Source organism: Macaca nemestrina, chromosome 1, assembly GCF_043159975.1.
Source record: "Macaca nemestrina isolate mMacNem1 chromosome 1, mMacNem.hap1, whole genome shotgun sequence".
Classification (NCBI taxonomy): Eukaryota; Metazoa; Chordata; class Mammalia; order Primates; family Cercopithecidae; genus Macaca; species Macaca nemestrina.
Genome location: NC_092125.1, coordinates 37,782,968 through 37,804,151, shown reverse-complemented (window position 1 = coordinate 37,804,151; position 21,184 = coordinate 37,782,968). Strand labels below are relative to the sequence as shown.

The 21,184-nt window shown below is 36.1% G+C and overlaps 1 protein-coding gene across 6 annotated transcripts in view; it reads right to left on the bottom strand.

The window, feature by feature from the left end:
- LOC105484936 (centrosomal protein 350) overlaps nt 1-21,184 on the bottom strand; it is a 160,477-nt gene that overhangs the window by 39,919 nt on the left and 99,374 nt on the right. For all 6 annotated transcript variants that reach the window (XM_071076405.1, XM_071076394.1, XM_071076414.1 and 3 more), the window contains exons 23-27: nt 18,500-18,696; nt 17,731-17,915; nt 17,159-17,246; nt 9,316-9,462; nt 6,419-6,576 (exon numbers count right to left, since the gene is read on the bottom strand). In XM_071076405.1, coding sequence (XP_070932506.1) covers nt 6,419-6,576; nt 9,316-9,462; nt 17,159-17,246; nt 17,731-17,915; nt 18,500-18,696 — 775 coding nt within the window. The remainder of the gene's footprint in view (nt 1-6,418; nt 6,577-9,315; nt 9,463-17,158; nt 17,247-17,730; nt 17,916-18,499; nt 18,697-21,184) is intronic.

The following is a 21,184-nucleotide window of genomic DNA, read 5'->3' as shown; positions in this document are numbered from 1 at the left end:
AGCTTAATTCACTTTTTAATTTTTTTTTTTTTTTTGAGATGGAGTTTCACTTGTGTTGCCCAGACTGGTGTGCAATGGTGCAACCTCAGCTCACTGCAATCTCCGTCTCCCGAGTTCAAGAGATTCTCCTGCCTCAGTCTCTTGAGTAGCTGGGATTACAGGCATGCACCACCACGCCTGGCTAATTTTTTGGATTTTCAGTAGAGACAGGGTTTTACCATGTGGACCAGGCTGGTCTTCAACTCCTGACCTCAGGTGATCCACCCACCTTGGCCTCCCAAAGTAGTACGATTACAGGCATGAGCCACTGTGCCTGGCTTAATTCACTTTTTTTTTTTTTTTTTGAGATGGAGTCTTGTTCTGTCACCATGCTGGAGTGCAATGGTGCGATCTTGGCTCACTGCAACCTCTGACTCCCTGGTTCAAGCGATTCTCCTGCCTCAGCCTCCCGAGTAGCTGGGATTACAGGCACGTGCCACCACGCCCAGCTAATTTTTATATTTTTGGCAGAGACGGGGTTTCACCATGTTGGCCAGGATGGTCTCGATTTCCTGACCTCATGATCTGCCCACTTCGGCCTCCCAAAGTGCTGGGATTACAGGCGTGAGCCACCACGCTTGGCCTTAATTCACTTTTAAAGTCACACTTTCACATTCTGAACTTGCTCTGTACAGCTATTCAACTCCAGTAATTAGCCATCTAGCACTTTGCTAATTTCAACAAAATACTATTTAGAAGGATCAGTTTCCAATGAAGATAACTTTAAGTCATCAATTTAGGTTTTAAAAAAATCTATGAGGTTGAAAGCAGATATGCTAACTTAACTTTGACTTTAGCTAGCTGAACTCTGGAAAACAAGGTTCTAGTTTCAGCTCTGCCATTCTGCTGTGTGTGTGTGACCTGGGGAAAGTTACATAAACTCTGTGGGCCTCAATTTCTTCATGTAAAACAAAGGGACTATGTTTTATGGCTTCCCTAAGAGCCCTTCTAATTTTAACATTTTATGACTCTCCGTTGGACTATTTCCACTTATTTTGTACCTCAAAAGACTGTCAGACCATGTGACTGCTAGACCATGTGATGTAGGTGAGAACTTTTGTTGCCCACTGAGCTGATATAATTGTGGCCGCATTCTAACAGATTATAAAATCATTCTATAATTTGAATAAAATTATAATCTAAATTTTAAATAGAACTCCTATGTCTAAAAATCCTTTCATTATAAAAGATATCAAAAACAAACAAAATCTTAATACCTTCACAGAAGAAACATTTACAGTTCTGTATTTGTTTAGTATGTTACTGTGCTTCCATTATCATTAGTTACTCCACTGGAATACCAAGGAGTCCATGGACACCCTGGAATTGCATGTAAGATTGTATACATGTGTGTATATGCATTTTTCTGAGGCAAGGTTCCAAAGCATTCGTCTGATTTACAAGTGAACTCAAGATCCCCAAAAAGTTAAGAATCACTGCTGTATTTGTACTGATCTTGAAGAAAATTACTGCTGCTTTATTAATGAATCCTTATGCAATGCTATGTATCTCCAAACTACTGAGACTACCTAGCTAAACTAAAATATTACTTTTTACTCTTCCCAAAACAAAACTCACAAAAAAACAATACCTTAAATCATTTTATTCCTTCTGGGTTTTTAATTCTATTACTGTTATAATTAAAAATGGAACATTAGTGCTTTACATTTTAAAACGGATTATTTTGAGTATTTTAGCATCTTTAATAATTAAAAAAAAAAAAAAAAACAGGAGGACAAATGAGGATACAGACAGTTTTGACCAAAAAGAAAATGTAGCTTAGGTCTGATTTTCTTTTTTTTTTTTTTTTTTTTTTTGAGACGGAGTCTGGCTCTGTCGCCCAGGCTGGAGTGCAGTGGCCAGATCCCAGCTCAATGCAAGCTCCACCTCCCGGGTTCACGCCATTCTCCTGCCTCAGCCTCCTGAGTAACTGGGACTACAGGCGCCGCCACCACGCCCGGCTAATTTTTTGTATTTTTAGTAGAGACGGGGTTTCACCGTGTTGGCCAGGATGGTCTCAATCTCCTGACCTCGTGATCTGCCCCTCTCGGCCTCCAGGTCTGATTTTCTATAGCAAAATCTATTCTATTACTTAAAATTATCTAATAATTTACATACACCTAAGTAAACAAAAGAATACAGCACATTACTCCTGACCTAGGAATTCCCGCAGAGAATAAAAAGTATCAGACTATCAGGATTTATTCAGCTACTATACGTAGACTAGAATGTTATCTAAGAAAATTCTATTCAATTTAAGGCAATGCTATTTAACATTATTATTTAAAACAATCTAATTAAAATATCTCCTTTAATGGAATATCAAAAGCCTTCTCTTGAAAATCTTTCATTTTTAAAATTCATATTAATGGTGAAGATTTCGACATTGATCAGACAATAAATTTGGACAGAGACATTTGGACAGAGAAATGTCATAAAATATTTATCTGCTTAACTTTTTGATCAATCATTTAAAACCAAATACATTAATTTTTCTCCTTTAACAGTTTTGTAAGCCAACTGGGAAGTGTAAAAAGAGTATTTAAAATGTTGTGACTAAAGGTTTCATCTTTCTATGCTACCGTGGTCTGCAACGAATGACCAAACCAAAAAATAGCTATATACTTTCTGCCCCTTCTTTTGATGTTTGAAAGTACTTACTAATTCAACAATATATTTAACTCCCTCAGGAGGCTGAGTGGGGAGGATCACTCATACCCAGGAGTTTGAATTCAACCCTATTGTGGGCAACATAGTGAGACTCTTAAAAAAAGTACACTCATCCATGAAAATGTCCTTGACATATATCACACTGTCAGTAAGAATTTCTCTTTTCTGAACTTCCTTAACAATTGATCTAGATATACTTCTCTATATGAACCTGCCCCTCATTCTTTTTTCCGTCTACACTCTAAGCTTGAGACCAGGGTTTAAGTCTGATTTATCTTGGTACCCCTCAGAACTTAGCATACTCAAACATTAATCAATAAACAATTGCTGAGAGAGTAAGTGTATAATTAATAAATAATATGGAAGAAGAAGCTACTGTTAACGAATGAAAGAAAAAATGCAGTGTCCTATTTTAAGTAATGAAACACTTAAAGATGAAGAAAACACCATTCTTTCAGTGTTTCGTTTGTTCTATAAACAGGAAGAGTCAATCGGGGTGTTTTTCCATGAATATGTGTTTCATGTTTATAGGCAATCCACTTAAATTGTAAATAACATCCCTTGCAGTAATAAAACTCAGATTTCACTTACCAATATAACCAAAAACACCGAGAGCTATTCAGTTCATGGCTTAGATCTACTGTATGTCTTTTGCAAACATGTTTTCATTATCGTCTTTCGCATTTTGAATATTATTTTTTCCTTTTAATATGCTGATAAATGGAAATTATATGACATTTATAAAATGTCTACTCAACGAAGAGGTCAAAAGCCATATGTTAGGAATATAACGTATGGCTTTTAATATTCAATAAAGGCATTACTGTCTCAGTAAAAAAAAAAAAAGGAAATCTTTCACTATAGCCAAAAATGATATGATCACTTCAGAAAAATATCTGTCATAAAATCAGAGTTCAGAAGGTTACCAATAAGCAATGACACAAAATGAAAAGGTTCCCCCTAAAAACTAGCTAAATTTACTGAGAAGGACGACTACTCTTTGGTGATTTATAACAATAAAATAGGAATGACTACCTTTGCAAATCTATGGAACAAATAAGTTCCTGGTCACGAAGTAGCAGAGGTTCAAATGATTTTGTCGTTAGGTGTCTACTGTAGCAAATGACTATGAAATTAACTGACTCTGTATTTATTGAGCTGACATTCCAACATCATTGAAGGAGATGAAACTATGGTGCTCTGATAATATAAATGGTATTTAAAAGCTAGTTTTCACATTACTTTGTTTCAGAGACCAAAAAATAGTGCATAACAATACTCTTCCTTTTCTATGCACCACCAATTTCGGAAAATACTTTAGTTCATCCTCAGATTTCTTTTTTTTGAGACTAAGTTTTGTTCTTGTTGCCCAGGCTGGAGTACAGGGGCGTGAGCTCAGCTCACTGCAACCTCCATCTCCCAGGTTCAAGTGATTCTCCTGCCTCAGCCTCCAGAGTAGCTGGGATTACAGCCATGTGTCACCGCGCCTGGCTAATTTTGTATTTTTAGTAGAGACGGGGTTTTACCATGTTGGCCATGGTTGGTCTTGAATTCCTGACCACAGGTGATCTGCCCGCTTTGGCCTCCCAAAGTGCTGGGATTACAGGCGTGAGCCACCAGGCCCGGCCACATCCTCAGATTTCAGCACCATCATTCAAACATTTCTTTGACACTACTGTCTTTATTCCTATCACAAACACAATTTCATTGCCTCAAACAGATCAAAAAGTCACTGAATGCTTCAATGCCTATTCTCCTTGACAAATCTCTCAAAAATCAATTGCCATAGTTGTCAAGGAAAGGTAGAGGAATAATACAAACACTCTAGGTGATTAATATTTTGGAGTATATTAAAATAATTAACAAAATTTGGAACAAAGTCAATAAATCCAAACTTAAACTTGTTATTTAGGATTTTTAAAGCTTTAACCAAATCTGAAATAAGCAGCCCAGAAACTGACTGATCTCAAGGGCAGACTAGAATTAACAGCTTTTTTCTACAAAGGTGGTCAAATTAGGATATCATTCGTAGACACTGGCAATGAAGATTTTACTGAAACAGAAGAGCAAGGGATCAATGAAGAAATCACCCTGACACTGTGTTCCCCCAACATTTACCACTCAAAGACATTTGTGGCAGATATACAAAGTCAAATTAGTGATAAAAATCGGAGAGATTATTCTAATTTTTATTTCAAAAGATTGCTGGAACAATACAGTATGCCCATATAGGCTACTGGAAATTTTTATCAGGAAAGGAAGAAAACATGTTTAATCTAAATTTTAATAAATTCCTACTTGAAGAAGCCTTTATCAGTCTATCCCATGGAAATCATCCAAAAGGACCATTCATTCATATATTTGTCAATACTTGGTTTCACCTCTTATATTTTTAATTTTTTAAAGCTGTATTTAAGACATTTTCATAATCAATTTAGGTGTTTTTAAGTTATGAAATGCCTTTCTTGCAATGAAGTTCCAATATAGAACTGCACCTACAGAAAGTAAGGATTTCACTTACAACTGCTTGACTGTTGCAAAACAAACTAAATCATAGATTGATTTAACATATAAATAGAGCATCATTAAATTTGGTGATGTGTGGTATACTGCCAAAGGTTATCAAATTAAAATTTAAATTCAATCTGTAGTAGTTCAAATTGCGAACTTAAAATGGGTGGTCAACAAAAACTTCTAATGAGTCTCTTTCATATTTAATGGGTTTCGAGGAAGCTAGATATGGGGTGGAGGTTACAGAGGCAAGAATAGAGTCCACAAGCAGTTAATTTATAACCGTATTTAATTAAATATATACCCCAAAGAGTAAAAGTCTCACATAAATGTCATTTTATACGGTCAACACTGATGTACACCTGAGCTATATCTAAGTTGGAGTAGCTTTCTTTCAGAGTCTTTACACATTAATTCTCAGAACTATTTTAGAAGAAGGTTAGACTGCCAAATCAACATTCCTGGAAATTTTCAGCCTTTCTGCTTTTAGCTAAGGAACTCATACCTATTCACCAGGTTAAAATTTCATCTATTTGAATAAGCCTGAGAGGTGCCAGAGAGCCACAGGATGAAATGTCAGGATATACCATTAGTTGCTTCCCCAAATTATTAGACATGCTTTTCTTTTAGTAAAAGAAAGGGGAAAACTTTGTTATGGGTACACGTGCAGATACTTTTTTTTTTTTTTTTTTTTTTTTTTTTTTTGGAGACAGGGTCTAGCTCTGTCACCCTGGCTGGAGTGCAGTGGCACAATCATAGCTCACTGCAGCCTTGACCTCCTAGGCTCAAAGGATCCTCCCACCTCAGCCTCCCACATAGCTGAGACTACAGGCACATGGCACCATGCCCAGCTAATTTTATTTTTTTGTAGAGACGGGGGTCTCACTATGTTGCCCAGGTTGGTCTTGAACTCCTGGGCTCAGATGATCCTCCTGCCTCAGTTTCTCAAAGTGCTGGGATTATAGGTGTGAGTCACCACTCCTAGCCTTGTTTTTTGGTTTTTTAAAATAAGAAACCTGTTCGTATTAAAATTGTTTTATAAATAAGATCTACAGTTAATTGGCTTCTAACAATTCTGCTAAAATGCTACAGAATCCATAAAATATTTATCTCAATCTAATGAAGTATATTACAAATATTATTTGTTGTACTACTTTCAATGTAACTAAACAAGAGATATTTATACAAAACAAATTACTTTTCATCCATGCGGCTTCTCATTTTCTTCAATTTCTGCATAATGCTGCTAGTTTCACTGCTGGAGATTGAAATGGGAGAAGGACTGCGGGTCTCCAAGTCAGTTGGACCAGGACTGGTTGCCTTATTATCCTTTGTATCTTCATCACTATGAGAGTCCTGCAAACAAAAAGAGGCAAAATTGTATTGGACTTTAATAGGACCTTGAAGTCATCATAATACTGTCAATTCAAAATTAACTTTATCCACAATACAATGTTTATAAAAGAGTTGAAAATAAGATAATAAAGGACAAAATATATCACACACTTAAAAATGGTTAAACTAGTACATTTCATATTATGTATATTTTTACCATCATTTATATATAGAGAGAAAAAGAGAATATCACAACATGTAATAATTTTAAAGAAATGTAAGAAATCCAAAAAAGCTTCTGCTATTAGTAATCTAGTATCTACACGTCCTCTCTGAGATTTCAAAGTTGAACCACTCAAAAGGAATAAAAAAGTTAGATCTATAACTATATAAAACACACATGTACAGACACAAAGAATGACTGGAAGATGTAACATTTATTTTAATCATACGAGGGCAAGGGTTTTTTCCTTTGAATATTCCTTATGCAAAACTAGGTTTTCAAAAATTAAAAAAGTTTGTAAAGAAAACATCTGGAAACTATTAATCAATACATTATTTCTGATGAGCAAAAAGTAAAACTTTAATTGCTTAGTATGCCTTCCCCACAGTCATTTATTCTCCTAACTTTTCAGGAAGATGGGTAGGGACAGTCATGACTGTTTTTATTTTGTTTAAAAAAAAAAAAAAAAAAGTAGAGCCCTTGAGCTTCCCTTTCTTCCTCCTGAACAGTTCATTCTTAAAGTCACTGGATGGGACAGAGCAAGGCAGGCATCTCTGTAGGGGTTGAGGGACACAGGAGGGCAAGAGTGGGGTCTCAGAACCTGAGCAGGATGAAGAGGGCATTTAATGCAGGAGGGTGGCTGGTAAGGAGAATCAGAGCCCAAGAAGGCCAACAAGAATGTCACATGGAAGTGACCCCACACACAATTGCAAGCCCAAACACAGTGAGGATGGCCTTACCACAGAGAACTTCCTAGCACAATAGCCAGAGTCCAAAGAGATAAGGAAGAGAAGGTATGAGGAGATGGGAATAGCCCAATTTGGGGAGTCAGAGCCCAGGTGGAATGAGAAGGGCAACCACTTTCAGGTAGTCTGCAGATTAAGCGGTAGTAATGTATCACTGTTAATTTGTTGGCAACTTACTCTCAGATAACTCAGGATAACAGAATTTTTTGTACTGTTTGACATTTTTCTGTAAGTTTCAGATTTTTTCAAAATTTAAAGTTTACTTTAAAAATCAAAGCAGAGCATATTAGGAATTTTAAAAATTATACTGCTATACAGTTTGAGTTTTCTCACACTATAATGACTTTTTTTTTTTTTTTTTTTTGAGACAGGGTCTTGCTTTATCACTTAGGTTGGAGTGCAGTGGTATGATCACAGCTTACTGCAGCCTCGGCCTGCTAGGGTGAAGCAATCCTCCCACCTCAGTCTTGCAAGTAGCTGGGACTATAGGTGTATGCCACCATGCCCAGCTAATTTTTGTATTTTTTGTAGAGCTGGGTGTTTTGCCCTGTTGCCCAGGCTGATCTCAAACTCCTAAGCTCAAGTGATCTGCCCACCTAGGCCTCCCAAACTGTTGCGATTACAGGCGTGAGTCACAGCACCCAGCCCTACACTGACATTTTATAGTACCTTAGAATAGGTCCACTGAACATGGTGGCTCACACCTGTAATCCCAACACTCTAGGAGGCTAAGGCAGATGGATTGCTTGAGCCCAGGAGTTGGAGACCAGCCTGAACAACATGGCGAAACCCCATCTCTACAAAAAGTTCGCTGGGGGTGGAGGTGCATGCCTATAGTCCCAGCTACTGGAAAGGCTGAGGTGAGAGGATTACTTGACCCCTGGGAGGTCAAGCCTGCTGTGAGCTGTGATTGCACCATTTTATTCCAGTCCAGGTGATGGAGTGAAACCGTGTCCTCCCTCGACACAAAAAAAAAAGTTTCAAATTTTGTTTTTGTCTAATATCTCCTTTGAATCATGTATCATTGTATTAAAGTTGGATAGCTAAGATGAGTATCATGTAAATAGTAAAACAGTGTCCCCCATTAATTCTGAAGAATATATTTGGATTGATAAATAAGAGCAAAGCCCTCTGTTCCAATTTAGTTTGTAAGTGAAATATATACTAAATTAAACTAATATTGTATAAGAACTATGTGGCCCTTTCAAAATTTGAATATTCCATAGGAAAAAAATAAAACTCTCACTATACATTAGGGCATTGCTACAGTTTGAATGTTTGTCCCCTCTGTAACTCATGTTGAATCTTAATTTTCATTGTAACATTAAGACAGTGGGAAATCAGACTATGGTATTTGAGAGGTAGAACTTTTGAAAGGTAATTAGAAATAGATGATGTCATAAGGGTTGGACTTTAGTGGCTTAATAAGAAAGAGAGGATTGAGTTAGCACGCTCAGCCCCCATGTCATGTGATGCCCTGCATCACCCCTTGGGACTCTGTGGAGAATCCCTACCAGCAAGAAGGCCCTCACCAGATGTGGCACCTTGACCTTGAACTTCTCACCTTCCAGAACTGTAAGAAAAAATTTTGCTCCTTTATAAATTACCCAGTCTTAGGTATTCAGTTATAGCAACAGAAAATGGACTAAGACTGGCCCATCCATAGAACTTTATCCTAGTTCATTATTGTATCATACTGTTTGAATGACTATCATCTTAGAACATGAGACAGGGTGAGATACCGGCAATCAACCTAAGACAGGAAACAAATAATAACTTCATGTAGTTTACCAATTTACTCTCCCCTGCAGACTTCAACTTCTCCTGTAGTTTTATGGTGGTCTGTCGGATCCTTTCTATCTCCTCCTGCTGTTTAAGAATCAGCTGTCTTTCCTTCCGAGCTGCCTTATTGGCTTCTTGAAGACGTTTTATTTCTGCCTAAGGTTTAAAGAGTTAAGACAGGGATCAAGATTGGGAGAAGACAAGGCCAAAGTAATATTAAAAAAAAAATCATCACATATATTAAAAACAAATACATACAGTATTTTATAACAAAAGTAGTAATACTGAAAAGTTTAAAAAATAATGAGGGAGGAAATAAATCACATACAATCCCACCATTCTAAAATAATTTCATATGATCCCTTAATTTTATTTAAATTATAATTAGACTGATAATTTCATATCCCATTTTAAAACATACATTTCACATTTTTCCATAATGCTACTTAACGTTTACACTTACTAGTTTAATAGCTGCTTATCAAGTAAACTAATTAATGTAACTATTATCCTATTGCTAAACTTTTAGGCCCCTATAATGTTTTACTATCCCAAATAATGCTTTAATGACCATACCACAGACTAGTTCTCTAGGAGAGATTTCTAAAAGTAAAATAAACACGTCAAAGACAATGAATCATTTTATGGTTCTTAAAAACAGTTTTTAAAATTGCTTTCAAAAAAGGACTGCCCCCGCCTACAATGCTACCAGAAACATTTAAGACTACATTGCATCAATCTCTCTCCACACAGAATACTAAGTTTTCAATTGCTATGTGGGCAGAAGATAACACATTTCACTGCTAATAATTGTCAAAATTTAACAGATAATCCTTTTTTAAAAATAAATTTGTTTTAAATCTGTTTTTTTGGTTAGATATGTTGGCTCACATCTGTAATCCTAGCACTTTGGGAGGCCAAGGCAGGCAGATCACTTGAGCCCAGGAGTTGACTAGCCTGGGCAACACGGTGAAACCCCGCCTTTACAAAAGATACAAAAATTAGCCAGGCATGGTGGCACTCACCTGTGGTCCCAGCTACTTGGGAGGCTGAGGTGGGAGGATCAACCTGAGCCCAGGAGGTCAAGGTTGCAGTGAGCCAAAATCATGCCACTGCACTCCAGCCCGGGAAACAGAGTGAGACCCTGTCTCAATCAATTAATCAATCAATCAATGTTTTCTTATTAATAAAGCATAATAAAGACATTAAAATTTGTAGTTATAATTATTTTAATCACTGAGATTTTTTGAAACTACCTTAAAATGCAAAAAAGTGCTTTGTAAACATCTACACTTCCAAAACATCAAATTAACAATTGTTAATATTCAGTTATATTTTCTCCAAGTCTTTAATCCTGTAAAGAAATAAAACATTACGGATAAAACTAGTCTGCAATCTTGTGCCCCAACTCCTCAGAGGTAACAACTATCATGGGTTTGGTATCTATCCTTCCAGCACATTCTTTTTAAATTATTCTAAAAATATTTGTGCTTATCTGTAAACAAAAAGATACACTATTTGGTTTGTATGCTTAAAAATGTTTTATAAATATCATATGTATATGTTTTAAATCTTGCTTTACTAGATATCACTTTCGATATTTCGCCATGCTAATTTATGCCTTTTAATGCTGCATAAAATTAGAGTGGAGAACCATATATTTATCTATTACCCATATGGTGGGATTATTTTTATTTTTAAAATTTTTTAGAGACAAGGTCTTGCTCTGTTGTCCAGGCTGGAGTACAGTGGCTCAATCACAACTCAATGCAGCCTCAAACTTGTGGGCTCAAGTGATCTTCCCACCTTAGCCTCCCAAGTAGCTAGGACTACAAGCACGTGCCACCATGCATAGCTAATTTTTATTTTATTTTTTTGTAGACACAGGGTCTTGCTATGTTGCCCAGGGTGGTCTCAAACTCCTGGCCTCAAGTGATGCGTCTGCTTTGGCCTCCCAAAGTACTGAGATTATAGGTGTGAGCCACTGTGCCCACCTCATATGGTGAGATTTTAAGGTTGTTGTTTATTTTTTACTATTGTACAAACAATGCTGTAAGTAAACAGCCTTATATATTTTGTCTTCTTGGGCACATTTATAAATTTTTCTGGAGTAGTAGTTCTCAGAGTGTGCTCTACGGAGTCCCTGGAAGTCTTGAGACCCTGTCAGGGGACTCTGAGCATCAAACCATTTTTTATAATACTAAATACATTATGAGCAAATATATTATTTGCTCTTTATTCTCATTCCCTAATGAGTATACAATGGTTGTATACATTTTAAAGTAACTAACTATATTTTCCAAAACAAAAAATAATTTAGTGAAAAGAATGATATTTTAGCGTTTTGCATATCTCTTTATTGTCTAGCTTGATTTTTTTTAACATTGTGCATTGATCACTGGGAAAATGTTGGTTCACTAAGTTATGCGGATTTTCTAAATGTTGACACACTTCATTATGCAATATCAAACAGTTATACTCATGAATATCACCATTAATCTCAAAAGAAAAATTATTTTGGGTGGGCAATGGAAATTTTTCAGAATCCTGACTTGTGTGTGAAAGCTTGAATTTTATCATTGGCAATATATGCTGTCAGTTATTTTTCTGAAGTGACAGGGATACTTGCTTCGTTTTTGAGAAAAACATTTGTCAAATAACCAAATCTGAATTAGCACAGTTTGCCTTGAATCATTCTTTCAAGTAAAAATGCTATTCCATGAAAAAAAATTTTTAAAAAAGCTCACAATTCAAACAAGCGCACAAATACTTCTCCTTGAATTAATCACTATATTCTGGTATCGAGCAAAGGTGTCTGATTATGGATTTCCCGTTTCTGTCACACAGAATACAAAAAAGACATGTACTCAAGAGTTTAAGACAATAAGATTAATAATTCTTACTACTCAATCAGGACATTCTAAATGAAACTTGCTTTCTTTAACTGCAAGTAAGTGGCATGAAGAATAAGACAATTACCAATACGGTTTGGTGCCACTGACTTGTCCTAAAGCACCAGCAGTTTTACTCAGCATTGTTTTCTCCTATTTAGTGCAAATGTCAACACAGTGAAAAGGGTAAATTCATATCAGAGTATCATGAAAATAGTTTTGATCTTCCAGACCTGTGAAAGGGTCTTAGAGGCCAGAGTTTCACAAAGTACATTTTGAAACTTCCACTAACTTAGGCCTGAGTTTCTGAACCAAATAATGTATAAATTCACCCAATTCAAGCCTAGAAGAAAAAAAAGACAATTTCTAAGGAATACTTGGGAAACAAGGTTTGCTCCTCTTGTAAGAACACACAAAGTTGTACAAATGAATTGCTTACTTTAAAATGGTGAATGGTATAAGTGAATTATTCACTTTATTAAAATGGTTATTTTTATGTGTTATGAATATCACTTCAGGGAGGGTAAAACTGGTAAGACATAGGAAAATACGGTCTCTCTTTTTTGGATACGGTTGTACCAAATTGCTTAGAGCCAGCCATTTCGCTATCAGTCAAAAGAATTCTTTCTGCTACAGTTGCAATAGATATCTTAGCACATATATTCTTACACTTTGGTTCTTTCAACCTTATAAGGCAACTTTTCAGGGGTAACCAATTGGATCAAAGAGTATATTTTGCATATTTACTTAAAAAATTCTTGGCCGGGCGCGGTGGCTCAAGCCTGTAATCCCAGCACTTTGGGAGGCCGAGGTGGGCGGATCACAAGGTCAGGAGATCGAGACCACAGTGAAACCCCGTCTCTACTAAAAATACAAAAAATTAGCCGGGCGCGGTGGCGGGCGCCTGTAGTCCCAGCTACTCAGGAGGCTGAGGCAGGAGAATGGCGTGAACCCAGGAGGCGGAGCTTGCAGTGAGCCGAGATCGCGCCACTGCACTCCAGCCTGGGCAACAGCGTGAGACTCCGTCTCAAAAAAAAAAAAAAAAAATTCTTAAGTATTACAAAAAGAAAAAGTAGTCACTCATATCCCTACCACTGGCATTAAACATATTTAACAGTTTGCACATTTGTTTCAAATATGTTATCTATAAATAGATAAACATAGATGAAACCAAACTCCATGCCAATCTCTTTCTCCTTCCTCTCTTCCCCAGAAGTGTATCATTCCTATATGTGGTTTTTTGCTTTTGATGCATGAGTGGTTCCACAGAACATATACTACTAATTGGTTACATTAAAAAAATTTACATGACTGGTATAATACTGTATATATTCTTTGCATCTTGCTTTTCTATAAAAAAGAACATTATGGTTTTTGGTAGAGGAAGATCTACTGCTACACTCTCCAGTATGACAGCTTCTAGCTACATGTGGCTAGTAGCTACAGTATTGGACAACACAGATATAGAAAATTACTATCATTTCAGATATCTCTATAGACAGTGCTGATATCTAATACATTCAGTTTCCTGTAGTACTATACTTTCTTGCAAGAATATGTTTTATTTCATCTATTCTTTTATTGAAGAAATTAAGTTGTTTCCATTTTCCTCTGCACATATGTGAAAGCTTTTTTAGGATATATACCAAGACAGAACTGCTGAGTCATATATCATATATGTCCTCAACTGAACCAGGTAGTGGCAATTGCTCTCAACTCAAAGTGGTTACACCAGTCAACACTCTAACCAGCTATACAGAGCCGCAGTGACAAAACTGGAGACTCAGGAGATCTTAAACTCACATTCTCCTCAAAGCAGTTGTCAAGTTCTGAAGGAGCACATAGAGGGCTAAGGAGTTAACCCAGAAAAGCCTTGAAAGCACAGCAGAAATCTCCAGTCTCTTGTGCTGAGTAAAAAATTGTATCTGGGTTTCCAGTGAAGCCCTGGAGAGCCCCAACCCAGGGACAATGCAAACCAGACGTAGACTGAGGCTTACCAACTCTACAACCCAACCCTAACCCAGCACAATCTTTGAATGAATTAAGATGAACAGTTGATAACTCTAATAAAATAGCAAAAGAAAACTCTAATAAAATAGCAAAAGAAAGGATAAATCCTCTCTGGGGGAAGAGACCATCAGCTGGAGCCTTTGCAGTTATTTATATACTGCTGTCTAGTACTCAACAAAAAAATTACTAGGCATGCAAAGTAAAGGAGCCATACGATAGTTAAAAAAAAAAAAAAAAGAAAACAGACAATAGTAATAATAGAGGCACAGATGGCTACATATAAGCAGACAGGGAAGAAATAACAGTACAGAAAATTAAAATAACTACGGATAATATGTAGAAAAAGATAGAAAAGTAGGCCGGGCACAGTGGCTCATGCCTGTAATCCCGGCACTTTGGGAAGCCAAGGCGGGTGGATCACCTGAGATCAGGGGTTTGAGACCAGCCTGGCCAACATGGTGAAACCCCATCTCTACTAAAAATACAAAAAAATTAGCTGGGTGTGGTGGCACACGCCTGTAATCCCAGCTACTCAGGAGGCTGAGGCAGGGTTTGCAGTGAGCCAAGATCGCACCATTGCACTCTAGCCTGGGCAGGAAGAGTGAAACTCCGTCTCAAAAACAAAAACAAAAACCAAAACCAAAACAAAAACCAAGTAGATTAAAGGGTAGAAAATTTTAACAGACTTAAAATCTATTTTAAAAAGAATAAAATTGGGTATTATAGAACTAAAACACTAAAACAGATCAAATTAAGAACTCACTGGAGAGACTTAGCAGTACATTGGGCAAAGTAGAAGACATACTAATGAACTCAAAGACAGGTCAATAAAAACTTTCCAAACTGAAGCACAGTGTTTTTAGTTTTTAATTTGTTTGTTTTAAGGAATAAAACACAAACAAGACAGAGGAAAGGGATGTGGCAAATGGTCAAAAGGTCTAACCTATGTCTAATTGAAGTCCCTGAAGTAAAAGAGAAAAAGAATGAGGCAGAAGTGGCCAGGCACAGTAGCTCACACCTGTAATCCCAGTACTCTGGGAGGCCAAGGTTGGGGATCACTTGAGTCCAGGAGTTCAAGACCAGCCTGGGCAACATGATGAAACCCCATCTCTACAAAAAATTACCTGGCACTGGTGGCGCACACCTGTGGTCCCAGCTACAGGGGAGGCTTGGGTGAGTGGACTGCTTGAGCCCCGGAGGCAGAGGTTGCAGTGAGCTGAGATCGTGCCACTGTACTCCAGCCTGGGCAACTGAGTGGGTCCCTGTCTCACAAAAAAAAAAAAAAAAAAAAAAGGGAGGCAGGAGCAGAAGCAATACATGAAGAGACAGTTTCTGAAAAACTGATTAAATAAAACAACCAATACAAGAAGCTCAGCAAATCTTAAATAGGATGAATACAAAGGAAACCACGCCTACATGCATCATAGTAAAACTACTGAAAAATTGGATAATTTTTAAATAATCTTAAAAGGAACCTTCAAAAGAACAAGATTAAGATAACTGACCTCTCCACATAAACAATAAAAGCAGTAAATAATGGAAAAACATCTTTAAAAGTGCTGAAAGAAAATAATTTTATGCCTATTAAAAATATTCTTCAAACATAAAGGTGAAACAAACACATTTTCAAACTAATCAAAACAAAAAATGTGTTATTAGCAGGCATGCAATAAAATACCAGATGTATTAAAATGAAAAATCTTATACTTCAAAGGATACTATCAAGAAAGTGAAAAGAAACCCCACAGAATGAGGGATAAATTTATAAATCTTGTTTTCATTTTATTTTATAACAGAAAGCTACTGTAACATTATAGAAAGTTATTTACTTATTTTAACTAAGAAAAAATTTTAATTTATTTTAAAATCAATTTTTTGGATTAAAAATACACAACTTTTTTTTTTTAATAGAATTCAGAATTTATTCAAATTCATATCATCTGTAATGTTTCCTGGGATAAACATATAACTAAGTAATAAGCCAATATATAATTCAGATAATTAGGTTCCTAAATCATTTAACATAGTAGCTAGCACCTGGCAACAGGTTAATATGGAAAAAAATAACTAGAATCTATTGAATACTTACCAGGCACAGTGAAACACATTTTACATATGTTACCTCATTTAATCCTCACAACCACCATATGAAGTATAATCCCACTCCTACAGATGAGGAAATTAAGTCTCAGAGAGTTACTTAAACTTTGACCATGATTACACAGTTGCAAGGGACAACACTGGAATTCAAATAATAGCAACTAACATTTATTGAGCACTTACCATTGTGCCACAGTCTGCTCTAAGTTTATTTTATGTATTAACTCACTTATTCCTCAAAACAACCCTATAAAGTATGTTACTATTATTATCTTCAGTTTACAGATGAGGAAACTGAGACACAGAGAAGTTAAGTAACTTGTTCCAGGTTATGAAACCAGCAACTGGTAAAGCTGGGATTTTAGCCTAGGAAATCTAACTCCAGAGCCTGAATTCTTTACCACTACACTACCATGCTGCCTCTCCAGAATTCAAAACTAAGGTCTTTCTAAGTCCATTAAGCCAAAATATTTATCAATATGTAATTAATATGTCATGAAAGTCTAGGAAACAATAATTTAAAATTTAATCCAAATAGATTCTTTTACACATATCTTAATTTTTAAAATATGTATTTCAAAAGAGTATTTTTCTTTTACTTACTACATGAAGGTAGAAAGTTTGCCTGTGTATTTTATTAATTTAGCAGTGACACACAATCCTAATTTAGGAGAAATACAGTAGATTATCAAGCAACCCCTATAAGTATAGTAGTATGAACATAAACAGTGGAAGTATCAACTAAATCTCATTTAAGGCAATAATAAGGAAAAGAAATCAGGCAAAATAATAGATTCCATAACCTAACTTGCCTTATAAGCTATCCTAAAGGGGTGTCTTCCCTAACATACCTTTTCTTGCTGCAACCTTAAAAGCAAACCACGCTGTTTCTTCCGGAGTGGGGGCATTTTATCATCCTCTCCTTTGTCTCGTAGATGTCTGCAAATAATATTTTTCATTCAGACAAAGATTTGATTAAATTTCTCTTACCTGAATAATGTCAAGAATTCTTGACTACTAAAAAGTCTACAAACCAATTTAACATTTTCAAATGTGAAAAGCAGTTGCTACATGTAGCTGTAACCATTCATATCCGAATAAGTATTTTACTGAGGTATATGCAAGCCCTAGAATGTGTCCTCTGAAGACAGAAGGACTTTGGGAAACTTACAATATTGTATCATATGACAACATAAGATTACAGTCAGTTAAGTGGTAAAAGAGGAATGCAAAGAAAATGTTATGTGAGTAGGAGGAGGTCTTGAAAGAAATACAAATCAAATATGACTGCCATACTTCTAGCTTGAGAAACTGGGTTGCTCAAATCAAATCAAATGAGGAAACAAAAACATCTTAAAATATAAAGCATTCTGTTTTAAGAATGAAGAAATTAGTGAAAACTGTACTCACTGAAAGAACTTACTTTTTTTGATGCTCTAACCAGGCCAACTCAGCCTTAGTCTTCTCCTTCAAGGCCTTTTCGCGGAGACGCAGGAGTGAAGACTGGTGAGCTGCCCTCATTTCTTCTTCTTTCATATACTGTCGAACCATCTCCATAGTAAATTTAGAAAAGCTATCTTGTCCTCCTGAGAATGGCATGTTCAGTTCCTAAAGTAGATGGTTTCTTTCTTGTTTATCATCATCTAACCTTTTGGTACTTCACTCCACTAAAAGTGGTATGCATTTACAAAAACAAACTATGTATTTAACAAGGCCATCAACAATGTAAGAGAATATTCTTTAAAAAGGCACATGAGGCAGATTAACATTCATCTGCTAATTAACTCAGCCAATAAAATTTTAATAAACTACTACAAGCCAATTACTGTCCCAAGGATCCAAAGTGGGATAAGAATTTGTTTCTGCTAACCAAAAAGCATACAATTTGGTAAGAACGAATGTAAATTTCTAAATGGAATACAGCATTAGAAGAGTGAAGCAAGTACAAAAGCTAGAGAGATAATATTGGCTCAGATCCTCAAAGGCCTCATATATCATTCCAAAAAATAAGTTTGTATTGTACTTTGTAAGGAAAGTGAAGCCAGATTTCATAGGAAAACTATAAAATAAAATTGATATCTTAGAAAAATCATTCTAGTAGCTGACAAATGAGACAAGTACAAAATGTTTTCTCATATCTTTGAGAGAACATATCCACAACCATTTACCTCCACACATAAAGTGAAACACACCTTGGCAGTAGACAGCGTAGTTTTTTCTGGAGAAGCTTCTTCATCAGAGTCATCATGATGACCTCTTCTCTTTTCCATATTAAATCTGCGGTGACTCTCTGAAGGTAGTAATGATCGAAATGATTGTTCTTCTATTTCATCTTCTGTCATGGATTCATCAAATTTCAGAGAATATTCTGTTGCAATAGATGTTGAGTCTAAAAGAATATGGAGAAAGTAGATTTTATCATTATAACTGTTCTCAGTAGGTATTCAATTAGTAGCCCTTTGCCTCTTTATGGGACAATCCAACATAAATTCATAAAACTGATCACTAAAAAATAGACATGAAACATTAAAATTCATTTGCCTTACAATCAAGGAAAAAACCTCTAAAAATACCTAGAAATATTAGGTTAAGAAATATAAAGATTAATGTTGCAAAAAATTTAGAGAGCTCTTACAAATCAATTAGAAAACCACTAATACACCTATAGAAAAATGAAAAAAGGTCAGATCAGATGCTTTACAAAGCAAATATAAATAGTAAAAGTGAAAAACTGTTTAACATTACTATCAATCAAAGAAATGCAAGTAAAAATACCTTTTTAAAAAACTCATTAATTCCAAGTTTAATTAGAATATGACAGATCTTTCAGGCTGGTTCCTGTGTGCCTTTGACACGGTTTTTGTTTTTTTTTTTAATTGAATACTTCTTCACTTTCTGGTACTACAAGATACTCCAGGCTCATTGTATTTTCCCTACAGCCCTAGAATCAGCCATTTCTCCAAAAAGCTCTTATTTATTTTATTAAGGAATGATACTTAGAAACCACAATCTAGGGGCCAGGCACAGTGGCTCACACCTCCAATCCCAGCATTTTGGGATGCCAAGGTGGGAGGATCCCTCGAGGCCAGGAGTTTGAGACCAGCCTGGGTGACAGAGCAAGACCCCATCTCTTTAAAAAATCAGAAAGAAAGAAAGAATTTGAAGGCACTAGTTGTCCTTGTTACTACGGGTGTATCACTGCTTCTGCACTTGCTCAGTGGACAGAGCTAGGTAATATATGGATGTATATTAATCCATGTGTACAAGTGTGTGCACATACTTACGCACACAATTACAATTGCTTTTATATCCATTCAGTCAGCCAGCTAAACATGAATTCATACTTACGTCTATGATCCAGTACCAGAGTTCATTCTAGTCTTCCTTTCTTGTGTATCTTCCCTTCCAATACTGAGAAACATGGCTCCCACCATCCAACACTCATTTACTTATTTGTTCAAACCCAATATATATGTAAAGAACTGTTAACCTGTACCCCCGTGAAAAACTATTAACCAACTAGAGTATAGGTTTATGTACTGTTCCTTTTGTATTAGGCTTATATTAACAGTTTCCACTCAAGACACCATTTTCCAAAGTTACTTACAGGTCAGCTCTTCTCCCTAACTGCTTCAATGTCGTTATGCCATATATTTGTAATACAGTTAGATCCATTTATCGCAGGCTGCGTTCCATTTTGGGATCTCCCAATATCCTGATTCATGTGTGTGTTTGCATGATTAGTTCACAGATACTAAAATTTACTCATTGTGATACACAGTTCCAAGGTTTTGACAAATACACAGCATCATACAGAACATACATACATACATAACAACTACTCTATGTAACAGTTCCTTCACCCTAAACGTCCCTCCATGCATCCTCTTTGCAGTCAACTACTTCCTCTTCCCCCTAATGCCTAGAAACCAATTGTTTTCCATCTCTTTAGTTGTGCCTTTTACATACTGTCATATAAATTGAATCATATTATAACAGATAGATTTTTGGGGCCTGCTTTTTCACTTAGTAAAATTCACTTAAAATTCGTCCAAGTGCGCTCCCTTCAATAGCTCCCCTGGTAGAGGGGAGGTCTGGTAGAGTGCAGGACTGTAAAATTTGTCCATGTTGTTGCATGAATCAAAAGATTATTCCTTTTAATAGCTGAATAGTATTTCATTGTATGGATGTACCAGTTTATTTATCCATTTTCCTAGTAAAGGACATCTTGATTGCTTATAGTTCTTAGCAATTATGAATATGCTGCTATGAACATCAGTATATAGGTTTTTATGTAGACGTAAATTTTCAGATCACTCAGTAAATACCCAGGCATGTGATTGCTGGATTGTATGGTTAAGTCTTACAAGACACTATGAAACTATCTTCCACGGTGACCATATAATTTTCCATTCTCACCAACAATGTATGCAAGTTCCTGTTGCTCTGCATCCTTATCACCAATTTATTATTGTCCGTTTTTCTGATAGTCATTCTAGTAATGTGTTATAGTATCCTGTGATTTCAATTTTAATTTCTCTAATGATATATGTGGTTGAAGACTTTTTCCTGTGTCTATGTGCCATCTGCATATTTTCTTCAATAAAGTATCTGTTCAGATCTTCTGTACATTTTAAAAATTGAGTTGTTTTTCCTATTATTGAAATTTTTTTTTTTTGAGACAGAATCTCTCTCTTGTTGCCCAGGCTGGAGTGCAGTGGCACAATCTCAGCTCACTGCAACCTCCACCTCCAAGGTTTGAGCAATTCTCCTGCTTCAGCCTCCTGAGTAGCTGGGACTACAGGTGCGTACCACCATGCCCAGATAATTTTTGCATTTTTAGTAGAGATGAGGTATTAGCCAGGCTGGTCTCGAAA